The following is a 27,007-nucleotide window of genomic DNA, read 5'->3' as shown; positions in this document are numbered from 1 at the left end:
ATATATATATATATATATATATATATATATATATAATTTTGCATTTTTATAATTATATTATAAAATTCTATTCGTAAATTCTTATTGATTGTGATTTTTTTTAAAGTATTGATAAATTAATTAATTAATAGATTTTTTTATTATTTGATATATGCTAATAATAGTAATTAATGCAGAAAAAAGACACACACTGTTGTAATTTTGAAATATCATCATTAAAACGTTTAGATTTAAATATAAGAAATACTTTAAATTCAATACGTAACTTTTAGTTAATAATTATTTAAGTATATACATTCATATATTTTTTGAAAGCTAGTTTGTTTTTTCAATATAATTTTAAAACTCTTAATAAATATAATAAAAATTTAAATAACTAATTTTGATCATCGAGACTCATGTTTAAAATCAAAATCCTCTAATAATTCAATTTAATAATTTTTTTATTTTAAATATAATATTTTAATTTTTTATTTTTTATTCTAAAAATTAAAATTTAGGAAAAATTCGGCAGGTTAACTGCGGAAGAATATATATATATATATATATATATAAACTGTGTGGTCAGTCGGACCCCACACCATTTCTATATCTTTCCGCCCACCCAAGTGCCAAGTCTCTCACTGCAGCTTCTCTCTCCGCCCACCCGTCAACTTGTTTCCCTCTCCCTTCAAACTCTTCAAAAACCAGCAATACCATATACCATTTTCCCTTCTTTGCATGGCCATTTCCTACCCTTTTCCCATTTATTCAATTCTCTTTACTTAACTCTTTCCATTTAACCAATGGATGCTGAATTCAACCATCCCTATCACCATGCTCAACTTCTGAGACTCAGATGCTCTGTTCAGAACTATAATTGGGGTAAAACTGGGACGGATTCTCACGTTGCTAGGCTCTTTGCCTTGAATTCCGGCTCTAAAATTGAACTTGACAAGCCTTATGCCGAGTTTTGGGTGGGAACCCATGAGTCTGGACCCTCTTTTCTGCTGGAAAGTGGGGTGGAAAATGGGGCTCCAATTGGGTCTCAGTTTATCACTCTGAAAGACTGGATTGCTAAGAACCCTAATGTGCTTGGAAATAAGGTTTTTGATAAGTGGGGTTCTGATCTCCCTTTCTTGTTTAAGGTGCATAATTCTCTTTGTGTTTGTGCGACAATGTGAATTTGTGTGTTAATAATTATTCGTTTCCTTTTCGTATTCTGTTTACTATTTTCAAGTCATAATCTTACTGGGGGATGTGAATTTTGATGTGATGTTTGATTTTTGTTCAACCTTGATCTCAAGTAGAATGGTTTGTGTATATTTCATCATACTATCAATCAGGATTTTTTCATACTTTTCTCGTTTGAAGTTCATAGGACTGATGATTAAGGATTTGGCTTTTGGAGTTTTGTTTGATGTCCGCTATTTGTTGTCTTTGACAGGTACTCTCTGTGGCAAAAGCATTGTCCATTCAGGCTCATCCTGATAAAGAATTGGCCAAAATGTTGCACAAGTTGCAGCCAGATGTTTACAAGGATGATAACCATAAGCCTGAGATGGCTTTGGCCATAACAGAGTTTGAGGCCCTTTGTGGTTTTATTGGTCTTAAGGTGGTTCACTGACCTGTGTAACTCAGTTACTTGCATTTATGTACGTTTCTATTCTTTTATTTGATCTTTATCTCACTCCTTAGTGTTATGAATCATGTTGAAATACGAATTTTGTTAAGGTCAGGAAAAGAACTATAAGCAAAGGGTTTCCTGTTTGTCTTGTATTTTTTGAGAAGTCTAAGATATCCACTAAATTGGATGATGTTTTACTAGATTTGACTATTCTTTATCTCTTGATGGATGCCATTAGTATTTGTTGTTTCTAAGGGGCTAGATGTATGAGATACATAACTGCAAAATTTTTCAGCTTGGCAAAGCTTAATTATCATTTGACCAGTATGAATAAATTTGGAACTTGAGTTATAGGGTATCCGTCCACTTATTGTTGCTTAAGTTTATGAGCAAATTATTATCCACATAAGTTTTCATTTTATAAAGCATGGGTTAGGATGAGGTTATTTGTTGGCATAGATGAGAATTGACTGAGCCCAGATTTACACAAATTCTATAGGAGCTGAAATGCCCTACATGTCTATTAGATCTAAAAATGGATTAAAGTCCATTCTTAATAAATAATGATCATAAGACCTGATATATGAAAGTAAAATTTCTGTCATTATTGTGTGCTTGCTTGGAGATTGTTAATGGTTATCATTTTTTATTTATTTTATAAACTCGTTAATTTAGGCAGAGCAAATTGCTATTTCTTTTCAGGAGCTTAAAGTTGTAATTCATAATGTTCCTGAGATTGTAGAACTGGTTGGCAGTACAGATGCAAACCAACTGTTACATATGAATGAGCAGGATGGGGAGGAGAAAGTAAAATCAGTTCTGAGATCAATTTTTACCCAACTCATGTCAGCTAGCAAAGAGATGACAACTAAAGTAATATCCAAATTGAAAAATCGATTGCACATGGAAAGCCAGGTCAGTTGAAATTTCTCGCTTGATACTGGTATTCTATATAATAGTGAACCTGTGACATGGGTGGTTAGATTATGAATATGATAGTAGAGTTAATAGCAGTGCACAGTTAAACTGTGTTTATTTGTTTTGACAGGCAATAAATTTAGTCTTTATTTTTCTGAACAAGGGGTATCTTCTTATATCTTTTGTAGTAGGGTGTCAGTATTGTTGGATATTCTTTCTTATTTAATATGGAGACATTTAGTTGTAAAAGTTCCTCTTATGTTCTTGACTCTCCATATTAATCTCATCCTCTATGCACTGCATCAGGTGAGGCAGTTGACAGATAAGGAACAGCTGGTCTTACAGTTAGAAAAGCAATATCCAGCTGATATTGGTGTTATATCAGCATTCTTTTTCAATTATGTGAAGCTTAATCCTGGTGAAGCCTTGTATCTCGGCGCAAATGAGCCCCATGCGTATTTATATGGTGACTGCATTGAATGCATGGCAACATCAGACAATGTTGTGCGGGCTGGCCTTACTCCTAAGCCCCGGGATGTCCAAATACTCTGTTCCATGCTCACATACAAACAGGTGACGATCATTCATATACTTGGTTAAGATTTTCTTTTCAAATTGAGAAGGAATGTATATGTTTCATATGTTTAATTTGGGGTTTGGGACATAACATGAAATTCTTGCAGAGGAACAAATATAAGGTTGCCCCCAACTACCTGCAACCTTCCTTTATAAGCTAGCATGAGTTTCGTTTTGTTTTATTTGTTGTTTCTTCTTTTTCAAGAGGCTGCCTTTTACTCGTCATTAGTTAGTCAATTGAAGGTATATTTGAATGAATCTTCACCAATTTGTGATAAAAAGAATTGCAAAATTTACTGATGCTTTTAAATCTTTATTTAAAACTTGGTCCTCAACATGTAACAATCTGCTGGTTCTTTTGAGTCTCTTATTGCGCCCTCCATTGCCAATGTAGGAGTTCATAAATCAAGGATATAGGTAGTTTATAAGTTTTTATGCATGCATAAAATGTCTATGTTGAATCCTTTACATGCGAAAGCAATCAAAGTTAATAGACAAACAAAAGAATGCATTGAAAATTTGGTTTGTGATTGTGATCCAGGGCTTCCCTGAAATCCTGAAAGGATTCCCTCTGAGTCCGTATACAACAAGATACCTCCCACCTTTCGATGAATTCGAGGTAGATAGGTGTGTTCTTCCATGGAAGGCATCAACGGTGTTCCCTGCAGTCCCAGGTCCTTCAGTATTTGTGATCACTGGTGGGGAGGGCAAAATGCTCACAGGATCATCCACAGAGGTTGTGAATGAAGGAGATGTCCTGTTTGCACCTGCTAACATTGAAATTGGCATCACAACTGCATCTGAGCTGCATCTGTACAGGGCTGGAGTCAGTAGCAGGTTCTTCCAATTCTTGTGAGTTGGAAGACATAGCAACTCTCTGTTTAGTTGGATAATTTATGGATTGATTTAGCATGCCTGTTGCTGTGTGTGTATTGCCAATGCTTTATATATACTGTATTTATGTACTATGATTAAACATTATGAATGTAATCCATTCTTCAGTCGAAACTAAAAAAATTGTATATCATATGATATTGAACGTTTTAATTAGTTAAAATAAAATTTAAATGATTAATATCGACAAAATACAAAATCCTAAATAATTCAACCCTTTATAATTCCCATCTTCCTGCTGTTGCCTTTACTATCGACCCTATTCCTTATGAAAGCTTTTGAAATTTTCCGTTCATCACTTAGACTTCATTTTTTTTGAAAATCTTTTTAAAATATTAAGACGTTTTAATATGATTTTTAAAATTAAAAAATTAATTAATCAATTTTTTATAATATAAAAATTAAATAATAATATTTTTAAATATAATCAACTGTAAATGAGAGTCTAAAAATAAATAGAAATGAAATTAAAACTAAAGAAAACAAAACATATTAAATTTATAAAAAATAAAAATTAAATCAAATGGATTTGTTAGATTCAAAAACCAGCACTTTTGACAAAAGTCTGCCTTTCTTCAGTTTATTAATTCATATAAAATTACCCAATGAGAAAAAATAAAAAAATAAAATTTATAAATTAAAGGATGAGAAATTGAGAATCCAATAAGATACAACTCAAACAATTTCCTCATCTAAAATTCATCAAAACGCCCAAAATAATGAAATAAACAAACAAGATGAGAATAACTCAACAATTTCCATATCTGATGCTCATAATGGTGTGACTACGACTGCGAGGCGAGGCAAGGTGAGGAGGGGATCTTTGGTGGCATAAGAGAGGCGAGGTGAAGCTGAAGAACAGAGCTTGAGGAAGGAAGAGGAAGGAAGAGGAAGAAGTGAAGGTCGTGGGTCTTTGGCTGAAAGCCTGAAAAGGCTTGACGGAAGTGAGAAGAAAAGAAAAAAACAAAGTTCCATACGGGGACGCAGAAAAACATATGTAGTAGTTTGGTTTTTATTGAATTTGTCGAATCTTATTAAAATTAAAAATAAAAATTAATCAATCAATTCAAAATCTAAATGGTAAAACTATATATGCCTTGCATGCATGGACCTACCAAAGAAATTCAGTTTAAAAAATGAAATTTCCACTTCAACCTTCGATTTTTTTTTTTTCTTTTTACTTGACCGTAAAGCAAAACAACGATGGCATTGATGCCCACATTTCGATATTAGCTAATATCCAAGGTACTTCGACGAAAATAAATAAATAAAATCCAAAGGTATACTATTTGTTAATTAATAATACTAAACTCTAACAATAATACACATTTGTCGGCACTTTACAAATTCTACTCTCAATTCCTCCCTCTTCCATTAAGGGTCTATAAGAAGCACAACTCCACCTGAAGTTTTTGTCTTCGTGGCTGAGTTTACTGAATATTTGCAGAGGCTAAGACTTTCTCAGCCTTCCATAAGGATGGACATGAACATACAAATGTTGAAGCAGCTTCCAGAGCTAAATCCAAACACCTTAGAGAATTTCAGTGTCAGTAACTTCTCAGTTGACTCTTTCTTGGCCCACCACCAACACCCTCCTGAATTTCCTGCAACTTATTGTCTCAATAATCTTTCAAGTACTCTCCATCACTCTGACATCTTGAGTTCTGCACCAATTGCTAATATCACTTCCTCCTCCAGTCAAAATGGTTTCCCAGCTGACAACTGCAAGAAGAGAAAAGCTGAGCCACAATCAACCAGCAGTTCAAAGAACATCTCTCCCACTGCCTCTACTTCCAACACGAGGAAAAAGAACGTGTGTTTCTGTCGTTGCTCAACCTCTTTTTTCCCTTCTCTTGAAAATTTCAACTTCAAATTTATGCTGATTAATATTTGATATTGGTGTTTTCAGAAGTTAAGCAGAGGTAAAAAAGGGAAGAACAAAGAGAAAGAAGTTGACGAAGCAGAAGAAGTTATTCATGTTAGAGCAAAAAGAGGCCAAGCTACTGACAGTCACAGTATAGCAGAAAGGGTAAATTTGCATATAATCATAAAACTGTAGTATTATTATCTAATGACTATAGTCATTAAATGAAAATTTTGACTGCAGTGTTATTTACTATTTGTTCATCAGGTAAGAAGAGAGAAAATTAATAACAAGTTGAGATGTTTGCAAGACCTTGTTCCTGGGTGCCACAAGGTAGAATTCTCTTATGAGTATATGAACATGTCTGCTTATATATGCATGTTATTAATATATATATTATGCTTTTAAACATGAATCCTGACTTGGGTATATGAAATTTTACAGTCAATGGGAATGGCAGTTATGCTAGAGGAGATAATCAATTATGTCCACTCCTTGCAGAATCAGGTTGAGGTAAGCCTAATATCTAGAAAATTTTCTGATACACATTGTTTATAATTTTATTTTGAAAGATTAAACATTTCTTTATATTATTATTATTGATTGATCTTTATTCTTCTTAATGTTCAGTTTCTTTCCATGGAGCTTGCAGCAGCAAGTTGTTCTTATGACCTCAACTTGAAAATAGAATCTTCCAAAAAGGCTCAGGTGCTTTTCTAATTTAAGCTATTTCTCAACTTGAAAAAAGAGAAAGGAAAGGAAAAAAAAAAAAAAAGAAGGAAGAGAAAAGCCTCCCAAAATCTAGACCCTTACTAGGCTGCCTTATTTTGTTTGCCTAACCTATGACAAGATAAGGTCAATAGATTTTTTTTTAATTAAATAAAAATATTACGTTATATATGTAAAGAAAAAGCAAACAATTAGAAAAGTCCATCTAAGCAATCCAACTCCCACTAAAAAACAAAAAGACATATTGATTAAGTAGTAGAATTGCCATTTCATGTATGAATCCATTGTATCTCATAATTCATAAGCTCTAACTTGCATGAAACTGAATTTATGTTAAGAAAATGAAGCATTATTGATGCAGGGAACAAATTCACCTGAGGCACAAGAGAGGCAGAAATGGTGTAGAGAAGGATATGGAGATCAGCTGGGTTGCTTCCAAGCTGCATGGTCCATTTGACTGCAATTTTGGCCAAAAGCACATGAATATATATGCTACCAATCTCTTTGTCCGCCAAATCAACTACGTCCCCCATGCATGCAGCAGACATGCTATTGATATGTCCATTGCTTCTCAAAAATGTCCAAGAAACAAAGTATAAAAAAAAAAAATAAATTCCAAAAAAAAAAGGACTATATTTCTGTTTATTTGTCAAATATCAAGAGCTTAAATTTCTTTTAATTCCGATTTTGAATGAAATAATTTGTGGGTTCTAGTTTGCTCCTGTGCATGTATTGATGTTGAACTGTCGGCAACAGCACTGCTGGTCTTGACTTATATTAGATTTTAAGTTATCCTTTAATTATGCGTCAATTTTTTAAGATTCAATTTTTGTTTTTGTGATTTGGATGACTACTTGACCCTAGCTTCCTCTATTTAACCAGACACTTGCACATGTGATTTCTGGTTTTTTGGCGTACAAGCAAGAAAGAGAGCTGCAGATAGTCTGCAACTGTTAACAGAATCTAATTAATAACCCTACTACCTCTATTTACTCATTTGTTTGCCTCAGTTTGATATGCATTTTCACCAACTAATAAGATAAATGAAATTTTTTCAAGGATGAAAAGTTTTATTTTAGATTTGAGGGTTAGAAAAAAAAAAAACTATAATTTTAGATACTATTCAGAAAAACAGTTTAAAAAAATTATTCTTATATAAAAAAAAAACAGCTCCAACGACAACAGTTTACTACACTAAACAGCCCCATTAATCATGCTTAGTTACTCTTTTATGAGTAAATTACATATGACTGTTAGCTATTGTTCAAAACATCCAGTTGTGAACACAAATGTCTCGTAAACAGCTGGACCAACCATGCTACACAAGGATACAAGAGATTGTCCATAAGAAATAGACTTCACAAGCAGTGGGTCTTTTCTTTTTTATTAGCTTTCTGGTGTTTCACTCTTTCTTATTCTTTAAGGTGATAGATTTCCACCACACACACTAAATACTTCAGATTAAACCAAAAAGACAAGCAATTGAACTTGATTTTAAAGGACATCTTTGATAAACAAAGAAAATTTTTATGCAGTAATGATTAGTTTCTATCAGAGTAAAAGCTGAGTATGCTTTTGGAGAGACAAGGAGACTTCCAAATAGAATCAAATAAGGACTTGTGACAACCAACATCTAATTGAGGATTATCCAAAAACAGGCCCTACAAACATATATATCTATGAACAGAATCTCATGGATGTTGCCAATTCATACAGCTGAATGATTGTAATGAATAAATGTAGTAGAATAATTATGGGGTGCCACCAGAAGAGAGCAAAAGAAAAATGAGAAAAATTTACAGATGCATTGCATCCATAGATTTAAGATTGAAGACAGCTTGAAATGGGCCATATTATGCTCACAAGAGGATGAACCAATATGGGTTCAAAGATTTCTTAAATCAAATACCTTAAGCAGAATCTTTTAAAGCTTCTAATTTCTAATTCTTGTTGAATACTTTATTTTTTTTTTCACAAATTTTCACTTGGCTTTTTGTTGGTGCATGTACAGTCCATTACTTTTATTGTTGTTTGTTGAGTGTGATCACCCTCTTGCTCAAGCTGCTGTTTCCATGTCAGTTTTAATTTAAAAATATCTTTATTTCCAAAAAAACAAGAGATGTCTACGCTTGAATGTGTCTACATATCTATACATATGGATCCATCTTATTGCTGTCTTCATGTCCCTCTTGTCTCTCTACTTGTCTGTCTGATCTTATTACTTTCTCCTGCATTATAGAAACTTATCATGCAGCTATGCACCCCTGTGGATGCAAACCAATGGGCCCCTTCAAATTGTAAGTGTAATTAAATATTATTTAAATTAATTTTATATATAATATTAATTATAATAACTATGATTATAGTCAAGAATAGTTATCACATATTATCAAATCCCCCTTGATTATCACCTCAAGGTCAGAAAAGCACTCAATGTCCATAACTTGAGAATAATTTTCATGATATGTAAATATTGGATCTAGGATATATTAGATTGAGAAATAATTTTTTTCCCAAATTAATTATTGAATTTAAAAATTTGGGAATATTGGATATATCAATAAGGTTTTAAATTTGAATGTTTATTCATATTTATTTTAAAATAATAAATTTATTTATCTTCCAAGTAATTAGAAATCTTGTGAAAAACGAATATAATTCTCAAAAGCATATATTTTAAAGGGAAACAACAGTAATCCAGACTGAAAAAGGGGAAAATTAGAGTCATAATTAATAATTTTGAAAGGTATTAAAATTATTATTATTATTAATTGAAAAGAAAAAAAAAATTAAGGCCAAATTTACAACAAAAGGTTGGGCTTGTAAAGCCGAACCAGTTGCAGTCCGGCCCACGAATGGAAGCAAAGGGCCCAACACCATTCAACTTCAATCGGCGGCACTGAGCTGAGTTCTTCCCCCTTGTTCCTTTGGAAAGACACTTCTTCAGCCTGTTTATTAACACTAGCGCACAGCACATAGCTGCATCGATCATCTTCGATTATGACTTGTTTAATTCAGCTCTGTTCCCTTCAATTTCTGCATTTCGTGACAGAGTTACTCTGCCGCAGACATCGATTCATCAGTTCAATTTCCTTCTCTGGAAAGGCAAACAAAATGATCGTCTCCAAAGCAAACTAGTGAAGATCGAGGTTCTTCTTATTTCGGGTAACTCATTACTCTCAGCCCTAACTCTAACTTTCTGTTTGATTATTGCTACTTCAAAATGTTTCGTGTCCAGTCTTGAGGTGGCTTCATGGTGTAGCTAAGGTAATGTGTGATGTGATAATTTATTTTCTTTTGCTACGCTCAGAGCATAAATGACACAGAACTGTTGAAATGGAATGCTTCTTACTTTGGAACTGTTTTTTGTTTCCGTATTTTCAAACTTGTTGCTAGTCTGGTTAATGTTTGCTTTCTAAATTGCACATGGGTTTCTGTTCTCCAAGGCACTTAATGGTAGCTGAAGGATGCGTTATTATCATGGAGATTGTCTATAAAATGGACTTTTCTCTACTGGGCTTCATCCTTTGCTCAATAGTTCTGGGCTTTGGTATGTACTGAATTTCTTCCATTGTTTTCTATTTGTGGCTGTGTTTGTATGTGTCATATGTGTGCTATACAGAAATTGATCACTTGCCAATGTAAAAGGGTCTTTGCTTCTCCTGGTCAGCCCAGTGTTCATTGTCTTTCTAGAAGACAAAAAGAAAGTAATTACATGGTCGCCAATTATCACTGACAAAATTTCTAAATTTTAAAACAGTCATTATATTTTTATCTTTATAGTTCTAAGTTTAAATATGGACATTTGGCCTTGATAGAGTTCTGCCACTTAGCATTGGCCTTGATACCACTTCCGCAAATGATTCCAAATCATTGGCCTTGATGCAGCTCTGCCACTTAGCATGATGAATTATTTTTTATTGCATGGAGGATACATTTGTTAGACCTTTCAATATCTGTCTGTGTTTTAATGTCTTTTAAATATAGTCTTCATTTTCCCTTTTCCATAATATTTTGTTAGGGCTTTGAAAGATAGAACGATGCTTCTTTCACTTTTATTTTCATTTTACAGCCACTTTATTTCTATCCGGATGATAAATTAACATGGAAGTGGAGGTGGATGCCATGGAACTTTGTTTTGGGACAACTGGGATACCCCAGCCAACACGGAATAAGAACTCAATTATCATACTAATGTTGGCTTTCGACATATCATGTTTGCAATTGCTGTAGGCATTTATGGGGCAACCTCAGCATTTAGATCCATCAAATGGCATGTTGGGTGAACAAATGCAAATGTCCTCACTTCCAACTTGAAGCATGCTATCTTTCTTTTCCGAAGTTATGGTATGGTGGAGATGGCCAGTAAATTATTTCCATTATTGCATTGATTATTTTTACTTTCCTGAGGCAATTGAAATATTCAGTTGAATATTGGGCAAAAGTGATAAGCGTATAGCTAGCTAGGATCTCACATGCACGGTTACTATCAATAGCTGATTGCTTTTGAAGTGAAGTCACTGAAGTGTATGTAACTCCTGTAAATGCATTTGAAGCAGACCTTTTTTTCCCTCAACTGTTAGAGCATTGCATTTTATATATAAATTTATTAATATCCTTTATTTTTTTTATTTTTTAACATTAAACTAAATAATGGAAAATAATTTATTCTATTAGAAAATGTTTTCTGCATACAAGTTATTTCTAAGAAACAAATGTAACTCTAAATTAATTGTAGGAATTGATGGCAGCAGCTAGCAAAGGAACAGTTCAGACATTTATATAATACGTAAATAAGTAGATTAAAAAATTACTGAATCTTTTTAATGCAGTGATCGTCAAGCCAGCAGATAATATCATCAAGAACTTGAAAAATCATGTCATCTGGCTCACCTTCAAGGAGAGAGTGAAAAGCATCCTTATAAAGCTTAAGTTTCTTGTCTGAACTAATTGCCTTCTCATACAGTGCCTTGCTTACTGATGGATCTGTTACAACATCTACTTCTCCGTGCAAGATTAGTAATGGCACTGAAACCTGCAAATCATACTTATTTTATTTTTTTGTTCTCCTAATTATGATTGCATCAAGTTTTGATGATTGACAGTAATTGTTTGAATGCTTCTGGTTTATGTAGAAGGTTGATTTTTTCATGTTAATTAATGAATAAAAGAGGGATGAAGGAAGCAATACATGCCTGCTGCAAGCGTTGTTCTAGCTCTTGGGTAGTTCGTAGACATTCCAAAGCAGTCCCCAGGCGAGCTGTATCCTTGTAAGCAATAACATTATATGCTGCCTGCAATTACAACAGAAGAGCACATGGAACTAATCACCTCATACTTTCAAATCAATCACTATTAGTACAAAGATTAATTAATTACCAGCTCTTGCTTTTTCAAGTCTCTGAATGCCATCTTGACGAAGTTCTTATGTGGAACTATTTTCAGCTTTGGAAAAAGATGAGCTATTCCAATTAGAATCTGCAACACTATCCATGGTGGAATCATATTATCTGCAAACTAAAAACAGAGACTATCTGGGTTACGAAAAAAAAATTTGCAGGGGATTTTATACGTTAACAAAAATCTGGTTGAAAAAGACCAAATTACTTTGCACATAGGTGCAACAAGAATGGCACCATTCCAGGCATCTGGTTGTTTCAAGTGCACTTTCAGGGCGACTGCTCCACCCAAAGACTGCCCAAACAGGTAGCTCGGGAGACGCTGGAACTTGGGGTTCTCTGCCCACCAAAACCAATCATTTGTGCATCAAGAAAGATGATTATTTCTTTTAATTGATTCCCATTTTGAAAGCTCCGATCATTTACCTTTGATTTTGGAAAAATGGTCGGCCACATCATTGACAAGCTTATCAAGGCTTGGAATATACCCATGAAGACCTTCTGAAAGACCAAAGCCTGGATAATCCATTGCAAACACTCCATAGCCTGATGATGCCAACTTTCTTGCAACTCCTGCAACCAATATAAAATTTTTGCCGTCAATTTCATACCTATCAAGTTCCACAGTGACAATATATCTAAATATTTCTCATTAGACTCTCTCATAATCAGAGTTCCACACCTTCAAATACAAAAGTGCACGTTTCGCCATAACCATGACAGTAGCAAACCAACGCTTTGGGGCTAGAATTCTCCGGCAGCCAGCTTTTCGTGAATATTTCTAATCCTCTGGAGTTCACTTCGTAGGACTGTAAACAAAATACAAAAGATTAACTCATCATCTTGTTTCTAATGGGAAATAGCCTAATTCTGAACTGGGAGAAAAAAAAAGAACAAGAACAATTAAAGCAGATATGGTTTTATTTTATCTACCTCTTCTATCTTCAGTCCTTCACATGGCATCTGCAACACAAACAATAACAATCAATATAGGAATTGATCATGCTCACCCATCAAGAATTTCAAGGCCAAACCCACTTAACCATCTAAACTTTGAAACCCATCTTCCATATTCAACCAATTAAGCAAGAGAGAAGAAAAAAACAGGGAAGAAAGAACATCAATACCAAAACCTACACCAAGAATTTTCCACAGGCATGTTATAGTGAACTAAAAAAGTCAACAAAACAAATAGAAACCATGCACATTTTAATTATTAATTATCATATTATTAAGAAACCTTCATCAAGCAATGATCAATTCCAAGCTGAATCTGCTTGAAGGCTTCTCGGGCACGCCGTCTCTCCTGTGCATTGTCCATTTTGGCGTCCAAGATCTTCTGAAATTCATCATTCATGTCTCGGAGCTTCTGTGGCTTCACCATTTCTTCCCACTACCACTCTCTCTCTCTCTCGACTCCTCCTTTTCAAAAAATAATAATAATAAGGACCCTGATTGACTTGTCCACGTTTAATATGAATTAAATGGAACTTTTTAACATAAATGACCTATTTATCAAACGTGGATAAAAGTTGATTAATCTTCAATTTCATAAAGGCTATCTAGCAATCATTATTGATCCAATAAGCAGAGTAATAAGTAGAGTAGTTGGATCTTAAAAGCTAGAAAATAACAGCACCATAACTGGTCGGTACCAGTTAGCTGAGAATTGTATTTAATGAAACTGCAGTGTTTAACCAGAACCTCTGCTTTTTGAGAAGAATAATATTTTATCATTGTTTTGATTTTACTAAGCTGAATGAGAGAGTTTGAATTGTAAATCTCATACTCATTGATATAACCTTGACTTTGAATGAAAATGAACTCAATCATTATGTTAAATATTTACATCAAAACTTGTACAACTGAAATTAAATAGATAAATGTCATGAAATCTAGAGAAAGAAAGAGAACATGATGCATATATGGTGGAATTTTAATCTAGAAATAATGGATTGCTTGGACATTTTACAATTTTTTTAACGAGATTTAGATAATAATCTTCTTATTTGCATAAACACATGAGCTTAATCTTGTTTTTTTTTTAAGTGTCTATTCATATAAATTAACCTATTAATTTCATATGAAGTGGGATATTACTACATATGCTTTGTAAAATGTGGTCTTGCGATATAAATTCAATGTAGAAAATAAATGTTAAAATTCCATTACAATTGTGGTGGCTATATATATAATATCCATTCTCCTTTAAAAGGTTTGCAAAAATATTAATACAAAAATTAATTGCTTGATTAAAATATTTATTTAATTTAATTAATTCAAATTATTTATTCAAATTATGTAGTAGTTTTATATTATTACACTTAGTATTAGGATTATTTTAAATTAAAAAAATATACTGAATTTAGAAAGAGAGAGTTATTTATAACACTAACCAACCATAATACACGAAATTCGAAAACATTACGTAATAATTAATTTGAAATTATTAAATAATTTAAATTAATAAAAAATAAATTTAAAAGCTATTTAAGTTAGAATGAAAGTTAAATAAATTTATATATAATTAATAAAAACTATTGAATAATTTAAGTTATTTATTTTAAGTTATTTTAAGTTAGGTGAGTGGGATATTACACTTAACATTTTTTTTCTCAAAATTTCTAAATTATAAAGAATCAATTCAGCTCATAAAAGCCTGCAAAATCTTTCCTTTCTATTTAATATTAAGAATTTTATAATAACTTAATTTAATTGGGATTTTTCTATCAATTCTCATATTCCTTAACTTTCCCACTATAGATTACATTATATAAATTATAATTTAATATTAGAAATTAATTAAAATCAAATTCAATTAATGAAAAAATTAGTCTTAAAACAGAAACCTATAAAAGCCTAAAATTGAAAATTCACCCTTTTATTTAAAAAAAAAATTATTATTTAGTCTAAAAATTCAGTGCGTTCATTTTTCAATTTTAAAAAATATATTAAAAATATCTGATATTTTAAAAAATTTATTAATTAATTTTACCGTTAAATATTTTACTATTTAATTCTTATAATTTTAAAAAAATATTAATTAGTCTTTTAAATTTTTAAAAAATTTATTAATTAATCTTTATATTAGAAGTATTTTAATTTTTTTATTATATTTAACTGCTAAAATTAATGTGAAATTAATTAATAGACTTTCTAAAATATCATAATGTTTTAATATATTTTTTAAAATTAAGATATTAATTAGTAAATTTCTCATATTTAATTTTTATTTTTATTTTTTAAAAGGTGAATTTATTTTATTCGAGGAAAACATATGTTATTATTTTGAGAAATAATAATTAAAAAGACAATTTGAAATATTAATCTAGAGTTGGTAACGATGACAAAGGATAGAGGCTCTCACTAATGAATAAACACTTATATTCTCCGAACGTCTAATCCAAAAAACCGAAATATTAGTTCTACATAGGATAATTTTCTATTTTCTTATTTTTCTTTTATTATTTTATATTTATTATATTTATCTATTATTATATATTATTTCTTTCTATATTATTATATTTTTATTATTTTATAGTGAGCATTCGGTCGGTTCGGTTTAAAATTGAATCAAACCGAATAAACTGAAAACTGAAATTTTAGTGTTTATAAAAACCGAATCAAACCGATTTTGGTCAGAAACTGAATTGAACCGAACCGGTCTGATTCGGTTCGGTTTGATCGGTTTCGATTTTTAATAATTTTTTTATTTTTTACACTTTATTTTTAATATTTTAAAATTTAATTAAAATATTTTAATTTTAATATGATTTAATTTCTCTATATTATTGAAAAAATATATTATTATCACTAATCGGTTCGGTTCGGTTTGGTTTTTTCTTATCAAAACCGAACCGAACTGAAATAATCGAAATTTTTGAAATTAAAAATCGAACCGAACTGAAATGTATAAAAAACCAAATTAAAATTTTAAATCGATTCGATTCAATCGATTTTTTCAATTTAAACCGACTCGTACTGCTACCAGCTAAAAGCTAAAATGTCTTTATAATCCGAAATAAGAAGACAAAAGTGAGAATTTTCTAAACAATTAAAATTTAAAGTATAAAATAAACACAGGTTATCCGTATAGCAAATGGCCGGATCATGACCACCTTCTGTATAGCAAGAGAGAGCCATCAGAAAGAAGCTTTTCGCATCCTCAAAAAGAGCATCAAACCCAATGAAATCAGACTGGCCAAAAACTGTGGCATCAACATAAGCTATCCACTCGATCGAAGAAAGATAAAGCTGCGATACTCTCCAGCTGAGCACGAGGAGCAGCAGTAGCTGAATTGAGAAACTGAGATTATAGGAAGTCCCACAGGTAGCAACTGGCTGCAATGTGAATTGGTTGAGGAGATAGCCATTTGTTCTACCATAGGAGTTTTTCATAAATGTATTAGCCAATCTTGTTGCCTTCTCACGTTCCAAAAAGTCAAAAATAGTATTAAGAAGTATTTGAAAAGAAGAATTATGATTAGACAAATCAAGATCGGCCAACCTCCACATTTCTTTTGCCAATGCACAGTCCACCAAAACATGATAAATGCTCTCCTCTTCATTACAAAATAAACACATATGATTCACATCAATACCTCTCCTTCTAAGATTATCTTTTGTTGGAAAAAAACCCTTGCAAGAATACCAAAGAAAGTCGTGAATATTTGATGGTAAATTTAATGACCAAATTTTCTTCTAAATAAGCAGCTCCATTCCCCAACCAACCGACTGCAACATGGTATGCGGATTTCAATGTAAATGCCTCTTTTATCATTATTTCCACATCAAACAATTTGATCTTGCACTAAGACTAAGTGGGATTCAGAGAATGGCGCTCATATCATTAACATTAAAAAAAAATAGTTTATTTATTTAAAAAATTATTTTTTTAAAAATAAAGTGACCATTTGTTTTCCATAAAAAAGCCTTTTATGTTACGATTTTACTTGCTGCTTTATAAATTTTATGTTGCATTATATTATAATAAATTTAAATATAAATAGAACACAAAATTTTATTTTTATGTAAACTCTAAATAATTATATTAAATAAATTAAAATTTAAATTTAAATAGGAAATCGATCTAATTATAATAATAAATTATTATATTATTTTTTAGCCAAGTAAGATAAAACAAATTCTATAATTATTTAATACAACTACTGGTATCTTAGTTAAACCAATATTCTTTTCTCTTTTTATTTTTATATAATATATAGATAAATGAATTTAAAATCGAGTAGATATTTTGATACGACGTAAATGATATAATAATAAAGTACAACAAACAACACATGCAAAAGTTAGGAAGTAAAGCCAAACACTTGTTAGACATAAATGCAATGGGTCCATGCTATTGTTGAATGGTTGAGGATTTAATAATGTCCAATATCATATACTAATAACTAATTTCACCACACCTAAGAGGTGAGATCACACATTTGCCTTCAACTAATCAATTAGTTGAATAACTGAATTTCAAATACTCATTAAAATTGTGATTAGAGAATAATATAATCTAAGATTCAGAATTTCACATATATAAGAGAAGATTTTTTTTTATATATATATAGTTAAACTATAATTTTATAGTTAATCAATGATTGAAAAGCAATTCTAATATGATAACGTGTTTTCTTAATCTCATCCTATTGTTTAATACACTTTATCTTTTAAGTTTGGCAACAAAAACTGTCTTTAAAAAGTTTGTACCAACATCCATTAATGAATGAAGTTGTTGTTAGTTGGACAATAATCTTAAATATCAACTGAAAAAATTAAAAATGTATCAACTGCATTAAATGTTTTGTTTTCTTACTTAGAAACCAATACATCAGAGTACCAATCAAACCCATATTACAAACTATTTCATATTATCCAAAGCCATTTGAGATGTTCATCTCCTAATAAGCTATAGCTAGAATCTTAAAAGTTCAAGAGATCTCATATTAATTTCTACTAATTGAGTTGTTATCTCATCAATAATACAATCATATGATCATCTTCTCATGAATTTGGGTTTATTGATAGATAGCGACTGCTTTTGAATTTGTTGTTCATATACCTATAATTTTGAAGTGTCAAAAGAAAAAAAAAAAGAGAGAGAGACTTCAAGTGAAATATATGAATTAATAAAGCATTCTAATATCAACGAGATTGAAGTCGTCTTTAAGTCCTAATCAAAATAAAATAAAATGTGATAGATTTGTTAGTACATAAAAGGCAGCATTATTTCCCCACTTACAGAAATAATCTCAATACTTATTTATTTTCGAATTTTTTTTTCTCTCCCTTCTTTTCCAATGTTTTGTGAAGTAATCAGAGGCAATTCATCAGCAGGCATTAGTTTCTTTGGTGTGCTCATCAAGCCAAGAAATGATATCATTAAAAACCTGAATTATCACATCATCTGGTTCACCTTCAAGAAGAGAATGAAAAGCATCCTTGTATAGCTTAAGCTTCTTGTCTGAACTGCGGGCTTTCTCATACAAAGCCTTGCTCACAGATGGATCTGTTACAATGTCAGACTCTCCATGAAGAATTAACAGCGGCACTGAGACCTGCAGTCACACCCATTATAAATTAAAAACGCTATGACACTTGCAGAACAGCTCTCTCTAATTCAGTTGAATTATATTCAAGAAAAATATTTGAGATTTATTAAAAAAGAAAAAAGAAAACAAAGGTCTGAAAGCAGTATATCCTGTAATGTCTAACATACAATGAATTTGTAAGAAACTCATACTTCTAGGATCACTTTACTAGGGGGCAACATATTCAGCAAAATTTTACTGAGTGCCTATGCAACATAAAAGACCATGTAATTTATCATTGGCAATTCAAAAAATTGCTGTATAGTAAGTTAATTAATATGCAACATTCAGTTAAGTTGCATGCGTGCCTAATAGCATAACATCCATGCAGAGCAGTAGAAACACACTTCTAGTCCCTTATATTAAATTTAATGAATATGCTAAACAATCAGAAAAAGATCTATAGGAAGTCTGAAAATATGATAACTGGAATTCAGAAATAACTGGAACAGAATCTCATTCTTGCGAGGTATAATATGATTAAAAAATAGAATGATGGTCTAGCTTGTAAAATTTCATAGGGTGTAATAAAAGAGTAACAGATGAATTGGCATACTTCTTCCAGCCGCTGTTCAATCTCTTGAGTTGTCTTGAGCATCTCCAGAGCTGTCTTCAACCGTGGCTTATCCTTGTAAGCAATAACGTTATAAGATGTCTGCATAGTATGAGAGGAAGAGAAGACTTTGGATAAATATAAAACAGAGTAGCAAGGGTGAAAACTGCAGCGACAATGACAGATAAGAACAAGTAAGGATCAAAGTGGAGGGAAGATGAAAGGACAATAATGGGACACCAAAAGTGTCCCACTTGCATCAACATGGTAGTCCCAAAATTACATGTCCAGTAATTATGTTTTTATTACCAGTCTATTCAAGTAAAGAGACAAACCAGTTCTCGCTTCTTCAAATCCCTAAAAGCAGCCTCGGCCAAATCCTTTTGCGGAACCAATTTTTTCGTTGGAAGAATATTGGCTACACCAATCAAGAATTTCTTGACTAACAAAGGTGGAACCATGTCATCTGCAATCTACAGTATGCGTTTCAGCTTTTATTCAACAAAAAAAAATACAGATAAGCAAGAGATTAACCTTGTCAAGTTGAGAAATATACTTTGCACATAGGTGCAACAAGAATGGCCCCATTCCATGCATTGGGTTGTTTTAAGTGCACCTTCAGAGCCACAGCTCCGCCCATTGACTGTCCAAACAGGAAGCTTGGGAGTGAACTAATTGCTGGGTCCTCTGCCATCCAAAGAATCAGAAACATAAATCAAGGGTAGGCCACACTTGTGTCGTGAAAAATAAGAGTAGGTTGTTCTATGAGAAAGCAGATTATTTATAATGACATTGCCTGCATATATTTGATTTATACTTTTACATTGACTTGCCGAGGCATATAACCTAGAAAAAGGGAGGTTCTTCCAAAATTGCAGGAATTCAAAGGGAATATAAAAACAAAGCAGCAGCAACCAAAGGTAAGCAGGCAGTGAGCCATTCATTAATCTTTCTCGTGCAATATCATAATCAATAAAGAAGACGATTACACAAATTTCTTTTAATATTGAGAAATTGATACAGAATTCATGAATAACTGCAGGACATTATCAGGAGGAAGTTTCAGAGCCATTTCCTTTTTTTTTTTTTTTTGCTAGAGCCACTTACCATGGATGGGATTAGATTGCCAGGGGCAACACCCTCTGTCTTCCCTATGCTTGAACACTGAAAATTGCAATACATTCAATCCTTACCTTCATCATAATCATTTTTTCTTGAGAGGCTAGCCCCTGGGATTTTTTAAGAACTCAAAGGACAGTTTCTCTTAGCATGACCCGGTTAACCTAGCGTTAGAGTGTCTCCTTCAGAGATCAAATACATTTTTAAAAAAAATTATGGAAACCAAGGTTGTCAGGTTCTCCAACAGAAAAATTCGGCAGTGAAGCAGCCTTAATCCATGTTTGAGTCTGAAACCTCAATTCAGATTGCCTAAATAACAAAACAGTCCATTATTCTAAAGAATGAACCTGAAAATTGAAATGTGAACTCTAAACATTTGAATTGAGAGCAATTAATGGATCTGTGAATAAAGCAACTAGCCCCAAGTCAGAGAAAAGGCTGCAATTAAAAATCACCTCCAACAGAAAAATATTAGTGAAGGAGCCTCAATACATGTTTGAGTCTAAAATCTGAATTCAAATTGCCTATGGTATTCTAAAGAATGAACCCTAAATATTCAGATTCAGAGCAACTACTGGATGTATAAAGCAAATGCCGCAGTTAATGCCTTGCTATTTATGTGACACAGGAAATGGTTTGCTGAATGTAGCCATCAATAGCCATTATTCTTTTGGCAAATTGAAAAAAGTTTTCACATCTAACAACAACCAGAAAAGCATGAAAATGGCATTGTAACAGCATGACAAAAACTGACCTAAAAATCTTTTGGAACCATTTATCACTTGACCTAAAATGATTAACTCAAATTATTTAGTAGATTTTAAACTTGCTATTATATACACTATATCAGTTTTGTGTAACTGATCAATGTGGGATGGTCTCCCACAATCTCCTCTATTCAATTTTGCGACCTCCCTATCACAACCCTGCTAAGCTGTGCTGTGAAATTTAAGTTGGGCTGCGCTGTGAAATTTAAATTGTGTTGTGCTAAATTGGATACAACTATTGAGTCAAGACTAGACACTCGGATATTATGGTTCGCTAGTGTCTCAGACGGCTCTACCTCGTCTTACGAATAGCGCTTCCCTCGTAGATCTACTAACTCTACACAATTTTCAATTTTCTTGATTCATGGTGACTCTGGTACCAATTGTAACGGTCCGACTAAAACTGTCTACATAACTTTTGACTCATTTAACACTTGGCTCAAAATGGTTAACTCAAATTGTTTAATAGTTCTTAAGCTTGCTATTTTTTCTAATAACTAATCTCACACATCGATGGTTCCCCAGTAGGCAACCTCTAATAGGCATATAGAGTATTATAGAATATATGATAACAGAGAGGATAAGATTTGTTGTAGAGAATTGGAGGTGGAAACATGTAACAGGACAGCTGGCAAAGAGGGCAAAAATTGAATAAAGAGAGGAAGAGGAGAATGGAAAGGGGATCTAAAAGTTGATATTTTGTCTGGTTTAGAGGGCAAAACAGTCTGCACGGGGAATCTTTCTTGGGGGCTCCTGGCAGCCATTTTTATCTTATTATTTCCTTAGTTATTTCATTTTCTAATTATTGTTCCTTCCATTTGAGAGTAGAAAGGACTAGAGAAAATCTGTAATTGGCCAATACCGATTGGAAAAGTATTCTGTGTTTTCCTTTGTAATACAAATCTCAATTCATCCATTTCTTTCGATTATTTTACATACAAATTAGTTCCTAACTCTATCAACCTCTCTTCAGGTTGCAAATTAACTTTTACAGAATCGTTTAGTAATACATTGAAACTTGCAAGTGAGTTTGAGAGAAATAAGCAAGGAGGAATAAAAGAAACAAGAACCCAAGATATGGTATCAGCAAAAATTCCCACTTCTTCCACTTCCCCACCTAATTGCCTTGATTTCCCCCATATTGAAATGAGAATGAACAAAACTACAAAGACACCTAGTATACATCTCCTTATGATCTCTAAGTTTTGTAATGCTTAATAACCTTAAATATCATCTAGATTCCAGTGTCTCTCAAAACTCAGAAAAAAGTTCAGAAGCCTCTTTGCCACCCTCTATAGAACTCTGTTGGTGACACTAAGGGATATGCAAGAAGGACTAGGTTAGACCATGCCTAACAGTTCAATCAAGTTTCTTCATTCAAAACCCACCATCTTGCATAAAGGATGGATCCAGAGTTCCATTCATAGTTATTCCAACTTAGTTGTCGAGTTTCCAATAATTAATTAACCAAGCACCCATATGCTATAGCAAGTTAGCAACAACAAGAAAATACAATTGGATGACACCTTTGGACACTCTGCTTGCCAAATGTCATAATAAACAAGAAGATGTACGGGTTATATGCTACTCAATTATTAAGCTATGAAGAAAGTTGAAATCTCTGCAACTCTAGTTCCTTAAAATTTACAATGAGCCTTTAAGCCTATGCAAATCAGTGATAATTGGTCATCCCCTTCAAGAATTATCATCAGGCACAAGCATGCTCCTTGGATTAACCTTCCCAATTTTCTTGCATTAACTAGCTATGTCATATCATGACTCAAATGCATTTGGTTACGAAGGTAGAACCTCGCTCATGCACTCCAAAGATATATCATCAGTTTCTCATGAAAAGAATTTGTAGCATCTTAGGAAACAAGGGGAAGAAAATTGATAGTTTTTACAAAGTGCTGACCACACCTTTGACTTTGGTGTAATGCTCAATAACATCATCAACTAGCCTGTCAAAGCTGGGTATATAGCAATGAAGACCTTCTGAAAGACCAAAACCTGGGTAATCCATTGCAAAAACTCCATATCCAGATGATGCCAACTTTCTTGCAATTCCTAAAAACAATGCCAAGAATCAATAAATTTTCAGCATCAGAGTATTCCTAAAAGGAAATATTGGTCGCTACTTATAATAGCTACATGCCTTCAAAGAAAAATGTGCAAGTGTCTCCATAACCATGACAATAACACACAACTGCTCTGAGGGAAGAGGTCTCAGGGAGCCAACATTTTGTAAAAATTTCCAATCCTCTAGAGTTCACTTCATATGACTGTACAAAAAAGGAAAATTCAAGTGACAATCTTTATTCAGGAAGTAGACCATAGCAAACTTTGCAGAACCGAGAAATTATTGCAGATTGGATAAAAACTAGTGCATCTTTTCGATGAAGTCCCTTGGTCAGGTCCACTTAGTAGAACCTCACTCTGGAGAAAAATTAAAAAGCGCTTGCAGTGCTCAATTCGAAAAGCAAGAGTTTTATCAACAGGATAAAATATAATTTGTAACCAAAATGCCAAAATTTAGCACAACAGAAAGAGATAAAAAGGGCTTTTTTTTTCCTTGGAGGAAGTCGGAATAACAATTTAGTGTACTTGAAACAAAGGAGCCAATTAAATGACGCTCTCACAATAGGTAGTTGAAATATTAAATGTAGAATAATCTTCTTCAATTATAAACGCACATGAACCATGTAGCTTTAAATGTTTAAGCAGGAGCACAAATATTGTCAAAAAGTGAGCAGAGGTGCAGTTGTGAAAATTGCAACATTTTTCAGCTTGTCAACTTCAGTTGATGTTTGTAAAATTAATGCGGAATGGGGTTCAAACAGATCTGATTGGTGAATAATGAACCATATAGCTAATCCCAACTAAGTCAGAATTAAGATTTAGTTATTCTACCTAGCCACAACTAAGAATTAATTTCCAGACTTGATAGAAATGAAATTGTGAAGCATATAATAATAATAATAATAACACAAAAAGAAAAATGAAGTAAGAGAGTTTACCTCCTTTATTTTCATTCCATCAGCCGGCGACTGCAGCACAATAAATCGCCATTAAAAATAAGAATCAAATATGAATATCCAAATAACAATAAACAGAAAACAATCATCTCGATCTACTTTTGCTGAATCGATACTCTATCCAACAGTTCAAAAAACCGAAACTAAATATCCTATACCATAAATGATAGAACCACAAAACCGCAGAGGCTAAAACGTGAACGCAGGAAAAAGCATAATTGAAACAAAAGGGAAAAAATTAGAAAAATTGATCACCTTAAACAAAATATGGTCAATTCCAAGCTGGATATCCTTAAACGCTTCACGAGCACGCCTTCTGGCAGGCGCCTCATCCATGTTCGCATCAAGAATCTTCAGCAACTCATTGCTGACGCCTGGAAACCTCACTGGAAATCCCATTTCTTCCCTCCGTTTCCCTCTGGTTCCTCGGAAACAAACAACACCTAACCCAACCCAGCCCAAAAAACAAATAATGAACAAATAAATAAATAAAAGTAAATGAGAGGTGTGGCTGTTGTTTTTATAGTTTTCCAGAATAATAATAATAAAAATAATAATCATAAGCCGAGTAGACTGCGGTGGCAACCGTGGAGTTTTCCAAGAATCAAAGCTATAGGCATGCGGTCTATGCATACCATATCTGACTTTGGACCCAAACAAAAATTAATAATGAAATAACGTTTTCGTTGCCATCTGATTTGATTTGATTTATTAGTTTTATTTAGAATTATTTTTTACTTTAGTAATACTTTGGATACACGTACACGTCACCTTCCACTAGACCTATTCTGTCCAAGATTTCCAAGTTTGCGTTGAGAGGCCATGTAACGTTGAAACTGGTCGGAGAGGAATATAATTTCACTGCCCTCTTTCCTTTAGTGTGCCACTGACTGGTCCATAGTGTAGTCGTGTACGTCTTTAGTATAAAATAAATTAAAGAAAATTTATTATTTAATCACATAATATAAAGAATTTATTAATTAATTTTTGAATTTTAAAAAATATATTAAATATTTTAAAATATTAAAAATTTATTAATTAATTTTAAATTGACTTTTTATAAAATTAGAGTCAAACGGTTCAACTCCATTGAAAGCAATTATAGATATTTTAGATTAAATATATCCAAATCACAAATATTAACACTTTTTTTTTATTAATAGATAGTTTAGAAAAGAAAAGAAAATTCGAATTCTGATCGCATAACTAAATATTTAATTTAATTCATATTTTTTTAATTTGGTTAAAAAATTAAAAAAAAATTATTAATTAAAATTTTGTATTTTTTAATTTAACTCAAAAATTAAAATAGCTCGATTTTTTGATTTTTTTAAGCTAATTTAAATAAAAAGTTGAAGATTAAATTAAATTTCCGTGGTAATGAAATTGAGCCTTGAAAAAAGAGGGAGAGGGAAAGGGGCTCTTTTAAATTTTTATAATCCATTTTATAAAAAACTTGAAAGTTTATAATAAACATAAAAATTAATATTTCTCATATAGTTACATTAAATTTATATTTACATTAACAATTTATATTTTTTTTTTAATTTTTGGTTAATTCACATTTTATGATAATTGATCATATTAAATAATTTAAAATTATTAATAAATTTAGCAGCGTATAAATATAAAATAAAAATCATATAATTTTAGGAATTGTTCATTCTTTCTAATATTTTTTAGAACAATTGTAATTAATTAATATCTTAATAAATAAATTTTAATAAAATTATCTATTAAAAAACAATTATAAAATTATAATTTTGAACATATTTTATCACTATTTCATTGTCTTTTTAGGTTATTAAAAGTAATTAAAAAAATAATAATTTTACAAATTTATTTTACCTAATTAAAAATCTAAAAATAAATATTAATAGTATCAAATTAATTTATCACCAATTAAATAAAAATAAATTATTTAATTTATTGATGATTGATGGGTTAAAATATATACTCGTTGGAATTGGTTAATCAAGTTACATTTAAAAAACAAATAATTTCAAACTATTTTTTAAAGATAATTCGTTTCCATTAAAAAAGGTACAAATTAGAGATGCCAATCTTCTTATAATATAAATTAATTTTGTTTGATAAACAAATTAATTGGAAATTTATTGTAACGTTGAATCTTAACTTTGGCAAAAAAATTTAAAATAAAAAGATTGACAGGATAAAGGGGAAAGAGGATTCGTATTCCAATCAGAAGCCTAATTTCCCATTCAAGCAATATTAGCAACCAATTTGCACAACTGTCTCTCATGTAATTTTCCTAGAAAATAGTAATTTTCAACATCACTTTCCTGGAAAAGGGGTCTCAGATACCTCACATTTTGTTAAAATTGAATCCTTGTTTTCCAATCATGACAAGATATTTCCCGTTTATTAATATATTATTGGGAAAATTACTTTGTAATCCCTGAGGTTTAACGTAATTAACACTTCTGTCCCTCTATTTTGGCGACCCAACACTTAAGTCCCTCACTTTCTTTTCTGTCCAACTTCGTAGTCCTTCCGTCCAAAATAGCCGTTTGGGACACGTGAATTGACAAAATTAACCTTCTTCTTCTTCTTCTTCCTCCTTTTTCTGCAACTTCTTCTTCTTTCTTCTTCCTTCTTCTTCTTCTTCTTTCTTCTTCCTTCTTCTTCTTCTTCTTTCTTCTTCTTCTTCTTCCTACTCTTTCTACAGCTTCTTCTTCTTCTTCTTCTTCTTCTTCTTCTTCTTCTTCTTCTTTCTTCTTCTTCTTTTTCTTCTTCTTCTTCCTACTCTTTCTGCAGCAGCTTCTTCTTCTTCTTTCTTCTTCTTCTTCTTCTTCTTCTTCTTCTTCTTCTTCTTCTTCTTCTTCTTCTTCAACTGGAGAGAGAAAGCATGAAAGAGAAAAAAAAAAAAGGAATTTCACATTAAGAGAAGGGTATTTCTGGAAAAAATTATCACCTCTCACTTTTGA

General features: G+C 31.9%; 4 protein-coding genes and 1 long non-coding RNA gene across 9 annotated transcripts; 3 read left to right on the top strand and 2 right to left on the bottom strand.

The window, feature by feature from the left end:
* Window positions 1-588: 588 nt before the first annotated feature.
* LOC110618621 (mannose-6-phosphate isomerase 1) lies at window positions 589-4,127 on the top strand. Its single transcript, XM_021761798.2, has 5 exons — window positions 589-1,127; window positions 1,427-1,594; window positions 2,309-2,521; window positions 2,831-3,097; window positions 3,642-4,127. Exons 1-5 carry the CDS (start codon window positions 786-788, stop codon window positions 3,954-3,956), a joined length of 1,305 nt encoding a protein of 434 aa, XP_021617490.1. The 5' UTR covers window positions 589-785; the 3' UTR covers window positions 3,957-4,127.
* A 1,187-nt stretch (window positions 4,128-5,314) lies between these two features.
* On the top strand, window positions 5,315-7,425 carry LOC110623008 (transcription factor BEE 3). The gene is made up of 6 exons (XM_021767820.2): window positions 5,315-5,807; window positions 5,904-6,023; window positions 6,126-6,191; window positions 6,303-6,371; window positions 6,489-6,566; window positions 6,949-7,425. Exons 1-6 carry the CDS (start codon window positions 5,472-5,474, stop codon window positions 7,042-7,044), a joined length of 765 nt encoding a protein of 254 aa, XP_021623512.1. The 5' UTR covers window positions 5,315-5,471; the 3' UTR covers window positions 7,045-7,425.
* Window positions 7,426-9,497: 2,072 nt separating this feature from the next.
* On the top strand, window positions 9,498-11,968 carry LOC110621517. 3 transcript variants are annotated; one of them, XR_002488985.2, is made up of 4 exons: window positions 9,499-9,854; window positions 10,034-10,137; window positions 10,660-10,934; window positions 11,420-11,968. It is a non-coding gene; the product is annotated as an uncharacterized LOC110621517 (long non-coding RNA). The 3 variants fall into 3 exon arrangements; XR_006350957.1 differs by having other exon boundaries at window positions 9,498-9,752; window positions 10,034-10,934; XR_002488984.2 differs by having other exon boundaries at window positions 9,498-9,854; window positions 10,034-10,934.
* LOC110621512 (caffeoylshikimate esterase) lies at window positions 11,235-13,469 on the bottom strand. The gene is made up of 8 exons (XM_021765792.2): window positions 13,227-13,469; window positions 12,920-12,949; window positions 12,669-12,795; window positions 12,413-12,559; window positions 12,195-12,325; window positions 11,967-12,104; window positions 11,783-11,881; window positions 11,235-11,622 (listed from the first exon to the last, which is right to left on the bottom strand). The coding sequence occupies exons 1-8, from the start codon at window positions 13,368-13,370 to the stop codon at window positions 11,398-11,400; spliced, it is 1,041 nt and encodes a 346-aa protein (XP_021621484.1). The 5' UTR covers window positions 13,371-13,469; the 3' UTR covers window positions 11,235-11,397.
* A 4,632-nt stretch (window positions 13,470-18,101) lies between these two features.
* Window positions 18,102-24,712, bottom strand: LOC110631244 (caffeoylshikimate esterase). Of its 3 annotated transcripts, XM_021779011.2 has the most exons (9): window positions 24,646-24,712; window positions 24,315-24,502; window positions 24,042-24,071; window positions 23,180-23,306; window positions 22,945-23,091; window positions 19,695-19,825; window positions 19,474-19,611; window positions 19,142-19,240; window positions 18,102-18,552 (listed from the first exon to the last, which is right to left on the bottom strand). In XM_021779011.2, the coding sequence occupies exons 1-9, from the start codon at window positions 24,695-24,697 to the stop codon at window positions 18,325-18,327; spliced, it is 1,140 nt and encodes a 379-aa protein (XP_021634703.1). In that variant the 5' UTR covers window positions 24,698-24,712; the 3' UTR covers window positions 18,102-18,324. The 3 variants fall into 3 exon arrangements, with proteins under 3 accessions (XP_021634703.1, XP_021634695.2, XP_043813244.1); XM_021779003.2 differs by lacking the exon at window positions 24,646-24,712 and having other exon boundaries at window positions 19,142-19,213; window positions 24,315-24,627; XM_043957309.1 differs by lacking the exon at window positions 24,646-24,712 and having other exon boundaries at window positions 24,315-24,623.
* Between the last annotated feature and the right edge of the window lie 2,295 nt (window positions 24,713-27,007).

This window comes from Manihot esculenta, chromosome 1 (genome assembly GCF_001659605.2).
Source record: "Manihot esculenta cultivar AM560-2 chromosome 1, M.esculenta_v8, whole genome shotgun sequence".
Taxonomy (NCBI): Eukaryota; Viridiplantae; Streptophyta; class Magnoliopsida; order Malpighiales; family Euphorbiaceae; genus Manihot; species Manihot esculenta.
This window is presented reverse-complemented; position numbering and strand designations above follow the sequence as displayed.